At 31.0% G+C, this 18,682-nt stretch overlaps 1 protein-coding gene across 1 annotated transcript in view; it reads left to right on the plus strand.

The window, feature by feature from the left end:
* LOC143230803 (fat-like cadherin-related tumor suppressor homolog) overlaps window positions 1–18,682 on the plus strand; it is a 236,155-nt gene that overhangs the window by 164,866 nt on the left and 52,607 nt on the right. Inside the window, 10 exon segments of the mRNA XM_076464964.1 lie at window positions 3,768–3,920; window positions 5,580–5,793; window positions 6,439–6,578; window positions 9,948–10,111; window positions 10,287–10,609; window positions 11,205–11,873; window positions 13,932–14,761; window positions 15,127–15,298; window positions 15,869–16,090; window positions 17,150–17,173. Coding sequence (XP_076321079.1) covers window positions 3,768–3,920; window positions 5,580–5,793; window positions 6,439–6,578; window positions 9,948–10,111; window positions 10,287–10,609; window positions 11,205–11,873; window positions 13,932–14,761; window positions 15,127–15,298; window positions 15,869–16,090; window positions 17,150–17,173 — 2,911 coding nt within the window.

The raw sequence follows: 18,682 nt of genomic DNA on the forward strand, positions 1-18,682 counted from the left end.
TGATTTTGCGTTGTATGAGTTTATCCAATGCATGTGTTTACCAATTCCATTTTTTGATAAGCAAAAAATATCTTTTGAATTTATGAAAGAAAGAAAACAACATTAGATTTGATTTTTGAAATAAACTACTATTCCGTTTTAAATCGGGACTTCCTTATGAACAATGTTTTTTGTTCCTTTTTTCACTGGCAAGAATAAATAGGCCGTTATGGAGAATATTTAGATTATCTTATACAAGTTGGTTCACGTGCTTCTAATTACGCAATAAAAGCAAATAACATTTGTTTTGGGTTCAAAACCTTTATATTCTTCGTCACGGCGAGTTTCAAGTAATCATAATAGTGTTTCTAGATTTACCTATTTGGTCAAAAAGTTATTTATTTGAAAGATCAGTTCAATTATTTCGTAAGTCGGAAGATTATTTTTTAATTACTCGTGGCGCCAGTGCATTGGATCTGCATGTGACGTATTCATGACGTCATATCTGCACACTGAGAATGGAGAAAAATAAAGTTCTTCGTGACGGGAAGCGGGGATGAAACTGGTAATCGTAATCCCTATTGCAAATCTACATGCAGACAGGATGAAAATGTCGCGAAGTTGGGGTTGCATATCGCCTAATAAAACGTTTTTCCAGCATCATATAAGCAAAAATTCCATTATACTACGATACCTTTTAGTATCTCTTAAATTATCTTTGGGGAACAGGATAAGCCTAGTTCTATTCCTACATCCACCGTCATCCCTCCTCTAAAGTGGACTTAGCATGTAGTCTGATGTGGCTTTACTATAAGAAAAACAGACACACACCCTCATTAAAAATTGAAATTTCAAACGTAAATATATGTGTAATATTATGTTGAATTTGCTTTAATGTAAATTTAATATATTTTTATGAAAGTAACAGAGTATTCAAATTATGACATTGATGTAGGAAACATACTAAAAACAAAATGGAATACTCTACTTTATTATATATCAACAGAAAAAGAAATCCGTTTTCAGGTATGAAACCACTAGGAGAGATAAAAAGTAGAATAAAATACATTCACTGACTTGACTTTAATATCATTTTACACAATTAGTATTTAATGTAAGCCTTACTTTTTTCACTTAATCTATATTATGGTAGACAGCGTATTTTATAGGCTAGGCTTACCTTTTGTTTTTCCACACACAATATTCAAATTTTGCGTACATTTATTTTGTGCGTGAGGATAAATATATGATGTATAAGTAGATATATTAGATTGTTCGAAAAATAATAGCAGATTTTTATACTAAAAGTTTAGTCATTTATAGGGATAAGAAACCTGTCTTTTTTACAACTTCATATATGTTATTGAAAAACTAAAGTTTTCTTCTATTCATAAGTACTTTAATTCTTTTCTAAAACTTTATTTCCAATATTTCAGGCTCTTACAATTAATGATGGGAAAAAAAGTTGCCCATCATTTTTTTCCATGAATTCAAACTTGGTCATAATACATCAAAAGCGATATCAATATCAACCAATGATGGGGCGAACGAACCACTTCCGAACGTATAGTACAGCGTTAGCTCTAAAAGTTTTGTAGTGGAGGTGCCAATCTTGAAGATAAGGAGAGCAAAGGATGTTCTTCTGCTGTTGAAAACGACTAACTGAGAACATTAATGGAAAGAAACCAGCTCCAAACTGTTCGAGAAGTGGCAAAAGGATTGAGTGTTGGCATTTCCATAATTTTGGACCACCTCGAGCAAACTGGAAAGTAAAAAATCTTGACAAGTGGGTTCCACTCAGTGAAAATCAGAAAAATTGACGTTTTGAACTGTGATATATGCTGATTTTACGCAATAGAAATGACCCATTTCTTGATCGAATTGACACTTGCGACAAAAGTGGACCCTTTACGACATTAATGGCTCAACCATGACAATGCTCCAGAACACATCTCAAAGCCAAAGTTGTATCAGTAGAAGATTATAGTCACTGTATGGAGATCTGTGTCCGGTGCTATCCATTACAGATGCTTAACCAGGGCCATAATATCACTGCAGAGATTTACTGTCAAGGATTGAAAGAAATTAATAGAAAGTCGAGTGAAAAAATGTCAGCATTAGTCAATCGAAAAGGACCAATATTGCTTCATGATAATGCTTAGTCACAAGTTGCTCAAATGACGTCCCAGAAGCTCAACGAAATGGATTACGAAACATTGCCTTATCTTCCTTAATCCCCAGACCTGTCGTCCACCGAACACCACTTTTTCGAGCATTTTAACAACTTTTTCACAGGACAAAATATTCAACAACAGAGCATCAGCATAGAATGGCTTCAAAGAATTTTTGAGTTCTAGAACTTCAGAGTTTTATGGTAATGGAATAGGCCTAGTATGGCTAGGTGGGTTAAGGCGCTCGACTCGTAACCTGAGGATCGCGGGTTCGAATTCCGGTCGCACCAAACATGCTCGCCATTTCAGTCTTGGGGACGTTGTAATGCGAGGGTCAATCCCACTATTCGTTGGTAAAAGAGTAGCCCAAGAGTTTGGCAGTTGGTGGTGATGGCTAGCTGCCTTCCCTCTAGTCTTACACTGCTAAATTAGGGACGGTTAACGCAGATAGCTTTCGTGTAGCTTTGCGCGAAATTAAAAAAACAACAACAACCGTAATGGGATATATAATTTTGTTTCTCGTGGATAAAAGTGTGTAGATTCACTAGATTTCTGTTTTAATTAGTAAAGTTGCTTTTGAATTTTTTCTTTCTTATTGAAGTTAAATTTTAAAATCCGCTATTATTTTTTGAACAACCTTATAATAATTATCGATAACTAAATCGGGCTATAATACTATGTTCTCAATTAAATGTTAAGTAAAACTTACCAAAAAATGTCAAGTCTGCTTATAATTTGTTCGTGTATTGTATAAGTTAACAATAAAATTATCGGTCTGGTAGCAGACGATAGACACGTGTATGTGTGTGTTTGTGTGTTTTTTTCTTATAGCAAAGCCACATCGAACCCCTGATAAAAGCGTTGTAAATCTGTAGACGTACCGCTGTACATCAACGAAAAATTGTTGTTTCATGCATCGTCACACGAGGGAAGTGTAACCTGTGAAGTAAATGCGGCAAACAAACAAACAGAGATATTTTGACTTTTGTATATAGATAAAAGGAGAGGAGCCCCCTATTCTTTAATATCTCTTTTTTTTTTTTTTTTTTGGTTGGGACCCTCCGCATCCTGGAGATGAGCTTCTCAGGTGTGATACTGATTTTACTCTACACTTTTTGCTACGAATGTTGTGTTGTTTAAATATAATAGTAAATCCAGTAATTTGGTTCACAGTTGGACAAAATTATTTTGGGAGCAATTATTGCTGAGTGTCTGACTTTCTTGTCATTAGTAGTTCGAAATCAGAAATGTTTATGCTTGTGAGCGATAGGGGTCTATATAGAAGACCTGTATATGTAGCCCATTTGTTGCATGTGGTGTCATTCACATTAAAAATGCCAAATACCCAATTTTTTGCTTTTGTCTCTTAATTTTCTTACTATTCAATTATTATTTAATAAAGAGGGTAAGTTTTATTGTATATTTTGTTGTGCCCCCTGCTGGTACAGCGGTAAGTCTACGGATTCACAACGTTAAAATCAGGGGTTCGATTCCCCTCAGTGGATTCAGCAGATAGTGCAATGTGGCTTTGCTATAAGAAAACACACACTTACACATATTTTCTTGTAAATTGTGAGGATACTGGTATATGTTATTTATTGAAATATCTTTGCACAGGTTATTGCTATTGATCATGATGAAGGCGCTAATGGTGATGTGGAGTACAGTATACAAAAGTCAAACCCTAGCGACTATTTCCATATTAGTTCAAAAACTGGAATTATCACATCGGAGAAGCCTCTTCAGTTTGGCACAGAATATGAACTCATTGTAAGCATGACGTTTACTGGAAGTAACAATTTCTAAAATATGATTTTATTTTAATAGGAAGAACATATTGATTAACAATCAAACTGCATCACCTTAGCTAGAAGAACGAAAATGTAATTGGGGTATTTAATTGTTGGTTATAGGAAAAAAAATTAAAGGGTGTTAAGAATTTATAAAATAGTAAATAGATAAAAAACAAACAATAACATCAGTGTATGTAAAATAATTTGATTTTCTTAGCATTTTATATGAAGTAAGTAATTTGTATTCCTCGCAGTCCTGTATATCAGGAATAGCTGAAAATTTAACATTTTAAAATCTTTAAATAACATATACTTAGTTTTGAATTCATCAAGTACTTAATTGAAATTTATCAATTAAAACTAGCAATCACCTCTCTGTGTTGTTTAACTAATTTCCATTATAGTATAGTTGAAAGCTATGAACCATACATATTGTGTGTATTGATTTCATTATTTCAAAATATAATGATATTTTTGTAAAATAAAAAAAACAACAAATGTATGTACTATCTAATAACTGAAGATTTCTCAGACTACCTTGAGGCTATTTTCCAAGACCTTAGATGGCCTGGTTAAGAACCTAATCTGATTATTGAATGGAGAGTTTAAAAAATAGCCACTTTGAGATAACTTCACGTATTGCAATCAGTTATCTGAAAATAATTAATCTGAAGTATTAAAAGTATTATATAGTAATTTCTATTGCAATAAATACAGTATTAGGGTACTTTTAAAAAGGTTATTCCTACATGCACTGAGGCAGTGTTGTGGACCAAAGGTTTTTGAAACCACTGTAGTAACTAATCGTAGCTGATATTACAAAATAAATGTGTATGACTCTTTTTTACTCAAAGATTTACTGGAATAACGATAGTGATGTTAGGAGTGATTTAATTCCAAGTAAATAAATAAGGTATGCATATATTATTACACAGTTGCATCCACACTGTCTAAAAGTTATGAGTTTGAAATAATGACATTTATACTATTTCATTTGTTGATTTACTGAATAATATATGATTGTCATCTTTTGCATTATAAGTTTAAGTTTGCAAAAGACTGAGTATGCTTTGTTAAAATTATTTTGAATATGCAAATTAGCAAATCAAGTGACAAACATATTTGATACAAAGCCATTTTAGAATGGTTTGTATTAGAATTACATTTTTACAGTGCCTGACATTTGTACATAATGTGATCTCTTGAAAAGTGATCACTTTGGGAAAAGGCGTGCAACAACCCTTTCTGACACAAAATATTCTTATACTCAGATAATAAAGAAGTGTTCAAATTGGGAATTTAGAATTTCTAATATATAGTTACTCATTTTACTTACTTATACTTGAAAACAAAGGGGTATGGATCATTTAGGGGACCCAGGACCATCCACAATGTAGTGTCTTATAACAGATGAGAACCCGATGATACAAAGGTTAGTGTAAACAAGATGCTTGTGAAATATATACATCTGATCATTGCATATTTCAAGCATTTGGAAAATCACATGGGTACTAAAGCTTGACCAGATGTGGAAACATGGACTGTAACAATGTGATGAGGTTCCAAAATCATTTTAATATAGTGTACTCAACTTTTGTACTCTTCAGATTTAGATTTATCAGAATAATTTTTTTAGGTACAAGCCAATGATCATGGTGAGCCAAGACTCTCTGCAATAGTAAGAGTTCTTATTGAAGTTGTTGAAGGACCTAAAAATTCTCTACATCCTCCTGTCATCAAGAATTCAGAATCATACAATGTGGTTACTGCTAGTGACAGAGTACAAGAAATGGTTACACTAGTTGAAGCAGAAGATAAGGATGGAGATAGGTTATGGTTTTCAATTGTTGGTGAGTTTAATTTTCAGACATGGAGTGTGTTTTCTTATAGCAAAGCCACATTGGGCTATCTGCTGAGCCCACCAAGGGGAATCAAACCCCTGATTTCAGCATTGTAAATCTGAAGAATACTGCTGTACTAGCAGGGAGCATTTAAGACACGGATTGCTCAAGAGCATTTGTACAGTTTTAACATTGTAAAGCATTAACATTATTTTAGCTATCAATAGAATATATGTAGTTGGTGTTAATTCTCAGTTTTTTATTGTTTTTTTGTAGTTGTTCTTACTGAATCTCTTAATTTCAAGTACACATGCTAAAATTATTAAAATTATAAATCTGAATTATAGTTGTGAATGAAACATTGTATTTGTGTTATAAAATTGTCATATTTTTGTCGAAAAGCATTAAAAAAGTATGTGAATAATATTTTGTGAATTTTAGAGAGGTAAAAAGATTGTATAGATTTTGGAAGACCAATTTATATGAAAGAAGCTTACTTTACAATCATAAGTGAATCCTTTGTATTTTATCTGTTACATTCAATTTTTGTTTTACATGAATTTTCTTAAGTTATCATATGAAATATAAATTATACATATGTTGCTTGTAGTGAATAGGAGTTTACCATAAGCTTTATACTGCTTTTTTCAATAGGTGGTAATACAAATGAAACATTTATGATGAAGAATGATGGTGGTGCAGTTCTTTTAGCAGGGTTGGTAGATGGTGAGGTGTGCAGCCAGTATGATTTAAATATTAGCGTGACAGATGGAACCCATACTGTGTACACAGTGGTTTGTATCAGTATAAGTTTTGTACTAAAAGTGTATAATAAATGATAAAATTTATGTTTAGAGAGTGAAAAAAAGGTTCTTTTGCCAATTCACAAAACTGTAATAATGATTGTTATAACTTTCAAATCATTTTATATCTCCAAATATTTGTAACTAGATTAATACTATGATAAATGTAAGGTGGAGCATATGAAAGTAAGTTGTAACTCGCAGGTGTATTCAACTGTGACATATATTTACATATATTCTACAAATTTTACTAAAAATAAGGTTTGTGAAAATACGTATGGGTTATTTCAGTAACATCAAAATAAAAATGGTTTTCTTTAAACATAGTCACTTATGTAGAAATTTGTTTTTCAGTATGTTTATAATTTTGATTACCTTATGAAACTGGAGCAATTTCTAAATGGCAAATTAATTTTTTGGTCAATTTTTGTATCCAAAAAACAAACTTGCAAGCAGTTTACTATGGATGTTATACAAACAAATTGGTATGAAAGCAGTGATTATGAATTTCTATTGGTATAGTGATTACTAATTTTTCAACTGCCACATACTTAATATGATCAAAGAGATAACATGGATGTTATTGTTTTTCAAAGATAAAAAATTTAAATATTTATTTCATAATTCATGACAAGTTGTTTTTGAAAACAATTCTTGTAGAAGAAATTCAGAAAAATAATTATAATTGAAAGAAAGAAAATTAGATCTGTGTATGTGTGTGTGTGTATGTGAAGAACCATTTGTTTAGAAAAGTTATAAATAATAATGTGAAATTTAGAAAATGAGCCACTGTAATAATAAAGAAATGAATTCCATTTATATTATCTTTCCTTAGCTAGTTATTATGAATAATTTTTGTTTTATACTGATTGATTTGATGTTTTTTATTCATTTTTATCTTCTTGTAAATGTTCAAGATAAATGTATTCCTTAAAAGGTGGCTACAAGTAATCAAAAAACAGGTTGATTTACAAAGGGTATAAGGGATAAGATGATAAAATAGTATCACAAATTTCAAAAGTTTAAACTGATTGGATTGATGGGAGGTTTATAAAGATTACAAATTATAGAAGATCATGAAATATGGCAAAACAGGAGATCAGGACATCAAAAAAGGTGTATGAAAAAAAGGCTCACTAAAAGTATAAAAATTAACAGTAAGGATTGTTTAAAATACATTAAGGGTAAACAAAATGTTAGGATATGGTAGGACCTTGGAGGAATGACAAAGGAAGGCTTATACCTGATGATTATTAGATGGCTTGATTATTTAATTCTGCTTTTTCTTCAGTTTTTACTAATGAAGGTTTAAGCAGTCTTCCTCATCTTGAACAGTTGATAGGTGGAAACAAGATCAAACAAGATCAAACAAGATGATCACATTAATTATGAGCTTGTTAAGACAAAATTGGGAAGTGAAAGAATGATAAGACTACTGAACAAATAAAATTTTTCATGGGTTTTGAAGGAGATTGAGGATTGAATATGTAATCTACTTGCTACTATTTTCTTGTAAGTTGGCTTAGGTTATTGTCCTCTTTTCAAAGAGGTTATAAGACTTGTCCCAGTGATTATCGGCCTGTTAGTTTTACATCAGTTGTGGGAAGAGTTTTGAAAAGTGATAACAGATGTTTTTCAGAGTCATCTAGTACTATTTTTAATTTTACTGGATGGTTTCATTAAGGGAAAATCTTGCATTACAAATCTTTTAACATTTTTTGAAAAGGTTACTACTACTTATGTAGATGGGGTGAAAGGTGTATATTTGGTGTATCTGATTTTCAAAAAAAAAGACAAGATGTTACATAAAAGACTTGTTAAAAAGTTCTTTCTGTAGGTTTATAAAATAAGTTTGCTAACTGGATATAGAATGGCAGGATGGAAGAAAGCAGAGGGTTATTATAAATTAATTTCAAATTAGCTTAATGTCACAAGTGGGTTACCTTAAGGGTCAGTCTTAGTAGGAACTTTGCCCATTTTGATTTACATCAGTGACATAGATTAATAAATATAGTAAATAAATTGCCTAAATTTGCTGATGATATCAATGTCTTTTGTGTTGCTGGCTGTAAAGAGGAGGATGCTACTTTACAAAACGATTTAGTGAGTTGGTTTTAATCATAATATATGCAAGATAATATGTATAGGTTATCATAATTTGAACTATGAGTATAATTTTAATAAGTGTGTGTGTGTTTTCTTATAGCAAAGCCACATCAGGCTATCTGCTGAGCTCACCAAGGGGAATCTAACCCCTGATTTTAGCGTTGTAAATCCATAAATATACCGCTGTACTAGTAGGGGGCAATTTTAATGAAAATAACATAATAATGGTGCCATAAAAGAAGGGAATCTTGTTGCAATGATTTATCAGTCTCTTAAGCCATCCAAGCAGTGTGCTTGAATGGTAGTGGTAAGGTAAATAGTATTTTAAGTTGTATCAACAAAAATATTGAATAAAATACTAAAAAGGTTGTAATGCCATTGTATAGGTCACTGGGTAATTCACATTTAGAGTACTGTGTTCAGTCTTGGGCTCCTAAACCTTAGAAAGGGCACTAAATTGTTGCAAAGGGCTCAGAAGAGGGCAACTAAAATGGTGCTTGGCATAGAGGGGTTGTCATGTGAAAGAGGTCAAGATCTTTGAATTTGTTTTTTTCTTGAAAAAAGTAAGAGTTAGAGGAAATTTGGTTGAATGTTTAAGATTTTAAATGAAACTGATAGTATTGATGTATCATCTTTTTTCATACTTACTAATGAGAATGGCAGGACAAGGGGACACAAATATAAATTGTGGCATGGTATGAAGTATCTTAAGTTAAAGTAGTTTTGTTTTTCTAACAGGATGATTAGCCTTTAAAACAGGTTGCTTTCAGACTTTGTGGAGGCAGTAAATTTAAGTGAGTTTAAAAGAAAGCTTGATAACTAGATAAATGAAAAGGGTTGGCTTTGAGGGTTTTCATTGTTTAATCTAATACTTTTAGTTTAGATTAGGGGATAGCTTAGATGAATCAGTAGGTCCATTGCTGTCTGAAAACATTACATTATAATTTGATAGAATAACAGTTTCTAAATGGATATAGTCTATTTCATATAAAATATTATGTGATTTTCAATGTTATTAGTTATTATTCTATTATTGGAACTGTTCAGTTGATTTGTATCATTCAAGAGTTAATAATGTTTTATGGTTAGTCAGAAATGTATAATATCACTTCAGTCATTAAATCAGATGTTAAAGTTGAAACAGTTTTGAAATTATAGAAATCATTATAGCTTAAACTTAGTTTTGATTATGTTTCTTGATACTTAATAGTAATTGAGGTCATATACATTTATTTTTGAACAAAATTTTCACAGCGAAATGTGGAAGTGAAGGATATCAATGATCACAGACCTGTTTTCAGCAAAATTAAACACATGATAACAGTCAATGAAAGTTCTAAATGTGGGATGGAAATATTACAAGTGTCAGCGAAGGATCAAGATAGAGATGAACAACTGTTCTTCTCTATTTATAATAGGTAAAACCATTACTATAAAATTAATATTTCATAACAAAACTTACAGCAGACAGTCTTAGTAGCTTGGCTATAAATATAAATTACAAATATTTGAATTAAATTTTGAATGAAAACAGAAAGAAACTTTTTATTTCATATAAATATTTTAATTATTTGTATTTTATTTAATTTTCAGTGCCAGCCCATCAAGTTTAGAACATTTTCATATGGATCCAAGTAAAGGTATCCTGTCCATTGCTAAGCCTCTTGACCATGAAGTGTGTCATCAGCACATTCTAACACTTATGGTTAAGGATCGTGGAACTCCTTCTAAACGTAATTTTGCTCGAGCAGTGATTAATATAGAAGATCACAATGATTATGCACCTGAGTTTCTTTCTCCACAGTTTGAAGGTCGGGTTTATGAAACAGCTGCTGTTGGTACTTCTGTAGTGCAGGTATTTGCTGTAGACAGGGACAAAGGTAGAAATGCACAACTAAACTTTGCAATTATGAAAGGTAATGCTGTTAATTGAGATTTTAAGGTGTAAAAAACTATATATAAACAGTAATTATATATGTTTAAAAGTAGAAGCCATATTTGATTAGAAATAATGGTTTATTACTGATATTTCAATTGGCAACCTTGTTTACTTTATACATGTTAATACAGATTCCTAACTTGAGCATATGTTATAAGAGGTGGCCTTTATCTCTCTTTTTTTTTTTTTACTTTTCATGGATAGCAAATAAAAGGCAATAACAGTATAAAACTGTATCTCAGAACAGCTGGTATGAGTATTAACATTTTTACTAATAAATCAGAGAACAATGTTTCAAACTTCCCAGGTCACCTCCAGGTTAATAAACCTGAAGATAACTTAGGAAGGTTGAAATATTATTCTCTGCTTTATTAGTAAAAGTGTTAATACCCATACCAGCTGGTCTGAGATACATTTTTATACTGTTATTGGCTTTTATTTGCTATACATGAAAAGTAAAAAAAAAGATAAAGGGCACCTCTTGTATATTACTTTATTTTGGATATAATACTATGCATCTGATTTTGCTTTAAAATAACAACAAAATTCTCTGATATGCTTAATCTTTATAGGAAATGAAGGAAATAGCTTTTCCATGGATCCTAAGACAGGAATCATTTTAGTGGCCAAAGAACTCAATCGAAACATTATGCGAGAATATTATCTCACCATCCAAGCTACTGACAAAGGAACCATATATAAGGACAGCACAGCTAGTGTCCATATTATAGTAACAGCACCTGATCGTTCTGCTCCTAAGTTTGAAAAACGAGAGTATATTGTAGAACTCTATGAGAATGAAAAGCCTGGCATTGTTGTTACAACTGTTACAGCCTTCAGTCAATCTGTAGTGTATTATGAAATTGTGTCTGGTAACAAAGAAGCCAAATTTACTATTAATCCCCACTCAGGTGAACTTCATACGGCCACAAGGTTAGACTATGAACAAACTAAAGTGTATAATCTCACTATTAATGCAATAAACCTAGTTAGTATGAATGACAGTACAGTAGTAATAATACATGTACTTGATAGAAATGACAATGCTCCAGTATTTCTTGAATCAAGTTTTTATGGAGAAATAAGTGAGTTAGCAAAAATCGGAACCTTGGTGCTGACCAATAAAAGTACTCCCCTTGTAGTCAGTGCAGTCGATGAAGACTCAGATTTCAATTCACACCTGGTGTATGAGATTGTAGAGAAATTGGCATATAATTATTTCCAGATAGATTCTAGTACTGGTAAGTTACATGATTTAGGCTTAACTGGTTTTGAAGTTTTCTTATTAAAAATGTGATTAGAATCTGTTGAGAAGTTTAATTATAATGGAATATGTTACTTTTCACAAAACCTGCAAATTATGCATATATTACCTTACAAAAAGTTGCTATAAACTAAACGGAAGTTTCTTCATTTTAGATGGGTGCACTTGTGAAACAAGGCACTTTCTGTCAAAAAAGAATAGGAAAAAATGTGCATAAGATTATTAAAAAACATATTTTAATTACAAAAACCATAAGCTCTGATGAGAGCTGCTTGTTTACTAGATTCAACAAATTTTGAACTTTAAATATGTTAAAAATAATATAATTTTACACAGTCATCTATGACAGTAATATTACTGGTAAATTAAATACCATTTTGGCTTTGTTTCTGTGTACATTATTAATTGGCAAGTCTGGATTTACAATGCTAAAATCAGGGGTTTATTTCCTCTTGGTGGGCTCAGCAGCTAGCCTAATGTGGCTTTGCTATAAGAAACATATATACACACATTATTAACTTACATGCATTTTATATCAATAGACACATTAGTAATTTTATAAAAAATGTTTTTTCTGTTAAATTTTATGTATCCCTCTGATCCTTTTTGCTTATGTAACCCATTAATAAAAAGCTTACTGCTTAACTTGTTTCCCTTAAAAGCTTTCATATCTGAAATGAAACAATGAGCAAAATAAAAAACAAACAAACTTTGTTCTGGAGTTTATGGTCTTTTACTTCATAATGTTAGCTTATAGAAAAACTTTACCATGACAGAATGAAAAACTAATTCAAGGGTAATTTTAAATGAACAAATTTAGTTGTGTCTGTAGTTTAATACTTGATTTATAGAGGTATGTAAGGTTATAGTAAATTACATAAATAAACTTTTTTGTAGAGTTGACACTTTTTTTCTCTTACAACTGTTTTCATTTTGTTTGCTATTTTTTAGAGGAAGTAAAGTGGAAAAATGAAGTTTTTGCTGTAAACATTTGTCTTTAAAAATATGTAGTTCAAGTCCATTTATATGTTGGGAAACTATGTAGTATTTTGAAGTTTAACTTACCTACCAAGTTATTGCAATAGGTTGATGGTTACACTTGTGATAGTTTTATGTGTAGTGTTGTTACTGTATGATAAGATTTAACTAAATGTAAATTAATGTAGATTACATCTGTAAGTCATTGTAGGATCATGATCATTAGAATATAATTTGAGTCAAATGTTCTAGTTAAGAAGTTCAACAACTAGTGGATGCAAGCTGTAAATATGTTTGTGGAATTGATGTAGCATAAAAAATCATTAATAACTCAAACACTTTGGGATAACTATCAATGTAATTAATGCCTGGAAAAAAGTTAGACAACAATATTTTTCTGTATGTGAACATCTCAAACCTCATCAAATTCTGCTTATCTTGTTCTCTTTTACTTACAACCAATACCCACTTTCTAAAATTTCTGATATGCAAGTCCTGAAATTTGTATAACTGTGGAGGAAACATGATAAAGTTGACATAGGAACATTACTTCCTATTTCTTGGTTTTGTTGATTCATGTTGGGATAATTTTTTCAAAAATCTACGTTTCAAAATTATCATGACCTATTAGTATATTCTTTATTTTTCAAATTAGAATAATTTTATATTTTTTTTCTAATAGAATCCAGACTAGTTTTGGGAAAATGTAGGCTGCAATTTTTACCTTATCATTTTGTCATCAAATGATTTTTGCCAATTTACATTTCCTTTTGCCAGGTAATAGAAAGTGTATGTATCAAAAAGTTCTTAAGTGTCAACAAAAACACCACAATTATGGTTTGAGATTTTTGATAAATTATATTTTTTCCAAATAGAACTTTTTTTTTTATAACCAAGTTACATTACTTCAAATACACAAAACACAAACTTACAATTATAAAGTGTACTATCTTTCATTTCTTGTAAATTAAGTAAGTTCTACAAATTCTTTGTATTCACTTCATGCTTACCAATGTTATAAAATACTCATATATAGTAAGGTACATGTTCCTTGTAGGTTCCATACGCACCATTCGAACTTTGGATTATGAGAAAATATCCTCTTTCCATTTTGGCGTCCAAGTGATGGATAAGGGTAGGCCTCGTCTAAGTGCTGAAAGAACTGCAGAGGTTTTTATTGAGGTGCTCAATGTTAATGATTGCTCCCCTCAGTTTGAGAAGCACATGTATGAAGCTGTCTTACTGCTGCCAACATACAAAGGTGTTGCTGTGACTACGGTTAAAGCATTTGATCCTGATTCTGATACAGAGATTGGTGTAAAATATGCAATAGTTTCTGGTAATCATAAAACAAAGTTTTTTATTAATGAAAGCACAGGTCAAATTTTTGTAAAAGATCCAGTTGATTTAGAATACACTTACAAGATGATAGTAGCAGCAAAAGATGGGGTGTTTGAAAATAGCACTAAAGTTTTAGTGAAGGTGGAGAAGGCCAAATTTAGTGGTTTTGCTTTCTCTGAGGAAGTTTACAGGGCTACAGTCATGGAGAATACAACAGAAGTTTGTAGAGTTACTATTGTCTCTGTTGTAGGAAATGCATTAAATGAACATGTGATTTATAGCATCCTGAACCCGTCTGACATGTTCAAGGTTGGGAAGACTTCTGGAGTATTACAGACAACAGGAAAGCCTTTTGATCGAGAGAAAGTAAACCATTACACAGTGGCTATAGAAGTGAGAAGTATGGCTACTGGCGTTCCTCGGGTAGCTCACGTACTTGTGGAAATAACAGTTTTAGACATTAATGACAATGCTCCAGTTTTTGTTAGTCTACCCTATTACTCTGTAGTACCTATTGAAACTCAACCTGGGGAAGTGATTTATAAGGTAGGGTGTTGTAAGATATTTTGAATTTTTGTAATATAAAGACTAAACGAATTTATGAAATATTGTCCTTTTTAATTATCACAAATGTTACAACAGGTATATCTTACAAAGGTATATATATATTCTGTTATGGTTTATAGATATTTTTTGTAATTGCTGTGTAGCATACATAATACTAAAAAGATAAGTATTTGAAGAATAACAGTATAAATTAATTAAGCTTGGTAACAAATGGCCAACAGATATTTAAATAAATTTCTACAAAATATTGTGAAAGTTTCATTTTGTGTAGGAAAATGCATACTTGTAATAATAAATATATCTAGTAAAGGATAATGATAATAGCTGTGCGGTGTAATTTGCAGGTGCAGGCTGTTGACCTGGATGTGGGTTTGAATGGATATGTTCATTATGAGCTGGTTAAAGGTGACAAAAATCTGTTCAGTATTGATAGTGTGTCAGGCGAGCTTCATCTACAGCATCATTTAAAACCTAATATTACTGCCTATGAAGTTGTTGTTGCAGCTTATGATAATGGTAAAACAGTTCATTTTATATATTATTATTTATTAGTATGGGACTAAAATCTGTGAAATGGAAAAGTAAATTTTAAGATACAATTCTTACTGGGTGACTTTTTTTCTTTTTATTGGTAATATATTATACATTAGTTTCAAATAAAATAAACAGCATTCTCTAAGATCCCGTAAGTGCCATGTGGATTCATTGTAGGTTAGTATATATTTCAAATATCAATACAAAAGATTATAAAATGTAATTCCTGATGTACAATGCATGACATAAAGCAGTGATTCCCAAACCTGGAGTGACAACCCCAACTGGGATGTTGGCATGTTCTAGTGAGGTCACAGGCTTGATGCAATATAAATATGATTGGTGAATTAGAGTATTAAGTCATTTACCAATTCTCAAAATTCTTTTGTTTGGCTTCTTGAAATAGGATTAGCATGGTTTACAAGCAAAACAGTTATTATGATATATATATATTTTAGTTTTCTTTTCTATTGACAGATAGAATAACAATTGAGATTTGGACTTTTATATAAGACATGATTGACATACTTATAATGGTTACTTCTTTCACAGGAAGCTTTTCTTTACATTCTGAGGTGGTTGTATTCATAAAAGTTGTCAACAGACACATGCCAGCATTTGAAAAACCATTCTACAAAGTGTCTGTTCCTGAAAACATACAACCTAGGTCACCTGTTCTGTCTGTTGCTGCTGAAAGTCCACAAGGACGACAGTTGATATACAGTATTGTTAAAGGAAATACTGAGGAAGAATTTGGAGTTGATTTCAACACTGGTGTGTATATATATCACTATTAAACACCTAAGAGGCATTAACTAAAGTTATTTCAGCTCTTGGATCGTAACGTGATTGGTTGAAGAGGTAAAACCTTGAGGTATTAATTCAAGAAGATGTCATTTATCTATGTTGACAATGTTCTTCATAATTAAAGAAGGTATTATTAATGTGTAAATAATGTTCTTAGATATATTGTTTGTGTTATATCTTTTGTAAATTAATGTTTTAATATTGGATAACATGTTTTCATATGATAGAAAATCTTTAAAAGCATAAAAAATAGATAAAAGTGACATGAATCTTCAACTACTGTGTGTAACTACCAAATTAAAACGAATATTACCTTATTTGGGCTTACATAAGAAATGCCTCCCTTTGAAACCCTTAAAAATGTTATTTTCATGCTTATCCTTTATTTCATTTATTTTTGTGCCAAATTTGGCCAAAAAATACCTACTTTGCAATGATGTGTGACAAGTTTTGGTGGCATGTCATTTGGAAATCTCTTTTTTTTCTCTTTCATGCTTGCTTGTCAACTTCAAGAAGTGGCTAAATCCATTGGTGATGTGTATTTGTGATTGTTAAGTATATGAACAATAGCAGTTTTTATAGCCAAGAGAAACTTTGGGATGGCTAGTACACTGATACATCATTAAACTTATTCAGATAAAATTACAAGTAAATTTGAAATAAAAGTGCTTTATAATGTCATTATTAATTATAATTAAATGTTCTTTAAAATTAATCTAATTAAACACATTTTTGTTTCATTGTTTAACAGAATAGAATAGAAACTCAGATATTGAACAATTATTAGTATGTGCTTGATAACAAAGAATTCCCAAATTCCATTATTAGTATTTTTTTCTTTCAAAATATAGTTCAGTTTTGTTACTTCATTCATTTCTGACACTGGATAATATAATTAAATGAGCTAGTTAAAAATTTGCTTGACATTTTTTGCAGTTAAATTTCAAGCATCAGTAATGCAATATTTTGTTTTTATTAACTTGTAATTTTTATTTTACAATATTTGCATTTTTTGTCTCTTTATAGACTCGGGTCATAATAATGGTGCATGTAAGTATATAATCAGGTTTTGTTTTTTTGTTTCTGTTTTAACATTTTTCTCAGTTTTATTCATCGTCCTATGAGTTGTTTTAATATCTGCTCTTTTTATAAGCACTGTTATTTCTCTTTCATACTATAATTTGGCTTTTGAATCCCATACATTAGTCATTCAATTCTACAAAGAAACAGCCTTCCATATAAAGTAGACATTTCTTTGTGTTTCATTTAGTACAATTTAGGTAATATTGTAGAAAATAACATTTAGCTTTGGACTATGGTACTCTTGTTCTTATACAATTTGTAACGAATTTGTTCCCCTGGTGGCAGTAAATGTAACTAATTTAGTTCAAGAAATGGTTTTCTTCTTACTGATAATGAAAGCTCTTTGGATTTTAGTAAACTAGCTTTTATTTGGAATTACAAGGAAACAAATGTTCCAGTAGTAGTATATGTTTCAAGTCTTGGTTTGAGGCATTTATTTGGCTTATTATAATAATATTTTCAAAGTTACTTAGAGATAATTATAATGAATCTTCTACTTTGATTTAAGGACATAGAAAATACAGTTTATTTTTTAACTCCATTAATAATAATTACAATGATTTTGACAGATTACACAGGCCTGCAAACTTCATGAAAATTGTTTTGTTTTTAATAATGGATTTTCTATAATTAAGCTACACAAATTTCAAAAATATTAATTTTTTTGTAGCATGTAAAGATTTTACACAAATCACAAAGAAACAATTCTAACTTAGATGTAATTATTTTGTTATTTACTACAATGAACATTTTCCATTATCATGTTTATTAACAAAAAACACAAACTGAAAAAGGGAAGAACATTGGTATCAAATGAATATGAATCTTCAGTCATCTTGATTGTTTTTGTAAAATTTACATCTTTTAATCTCAGAACTAGTTGTTGTGGTCTTTATTTCATGTATAACATCTGTAACATCTTGTTTCAAAGACCAGCAGTAATCAGCCATTATGCTGATGTCCCATCTTCCCTGATACCTCCTCTCCATTTCCCTGATGTCTTGATGAAACCTTTTCCTTTGTTCTTTGCTGATGTCACTGAGATTGTCATTATGTGTGTATAAGAAATAAGCTTTCAAGCTCACGTAACAACCCAACTCTTTGAATTTATCATGCATGTTATTGAGAGTGTTTATGCAATTTTGGCCCTTGTAGTTTCCTAAAAATGTTAGTAACATCTTAAAAGCCAATCCACACTTCTTTTTCAACTTTCCTCATTTTTCTTTTGCACTTTTTATCCAAAGTCAATTTCTTAATCTGTGGCTCAACAAAAATTCCTTCCTTAAGTTTTGCTTCTGAAAGAGCTGGGAATTTCCCATATTGATACTTGTAACAGTTGTCATCCTTGTCTAAGACCTTTACAAACTGCTTCATCAAGCCCAGTTTTATGTGAACTGGAGGTAAAAGGACGTTCAATGTTTTTCAATCCTGGAGTGATGCTGACTCTGTGTGGCCATTGTTTCTTTATTCAGTGCT

This window comes from Tachypleus tridentatus, chromosome 10 (assembly GCF_004210375.1).
Source record: "Tachypleus tridentatus isolate NWPU-2018 chromosome 10, ASM421037v1, whole genome shotgun sequence".
In the NCBI taxonomy this organism is placed as follows: Eukaryota; Metazoa; Arthropoda; class Merostomata; order Xiphosura; family Limulidae; genus Tachypleus; species Tachypleus tridentatus.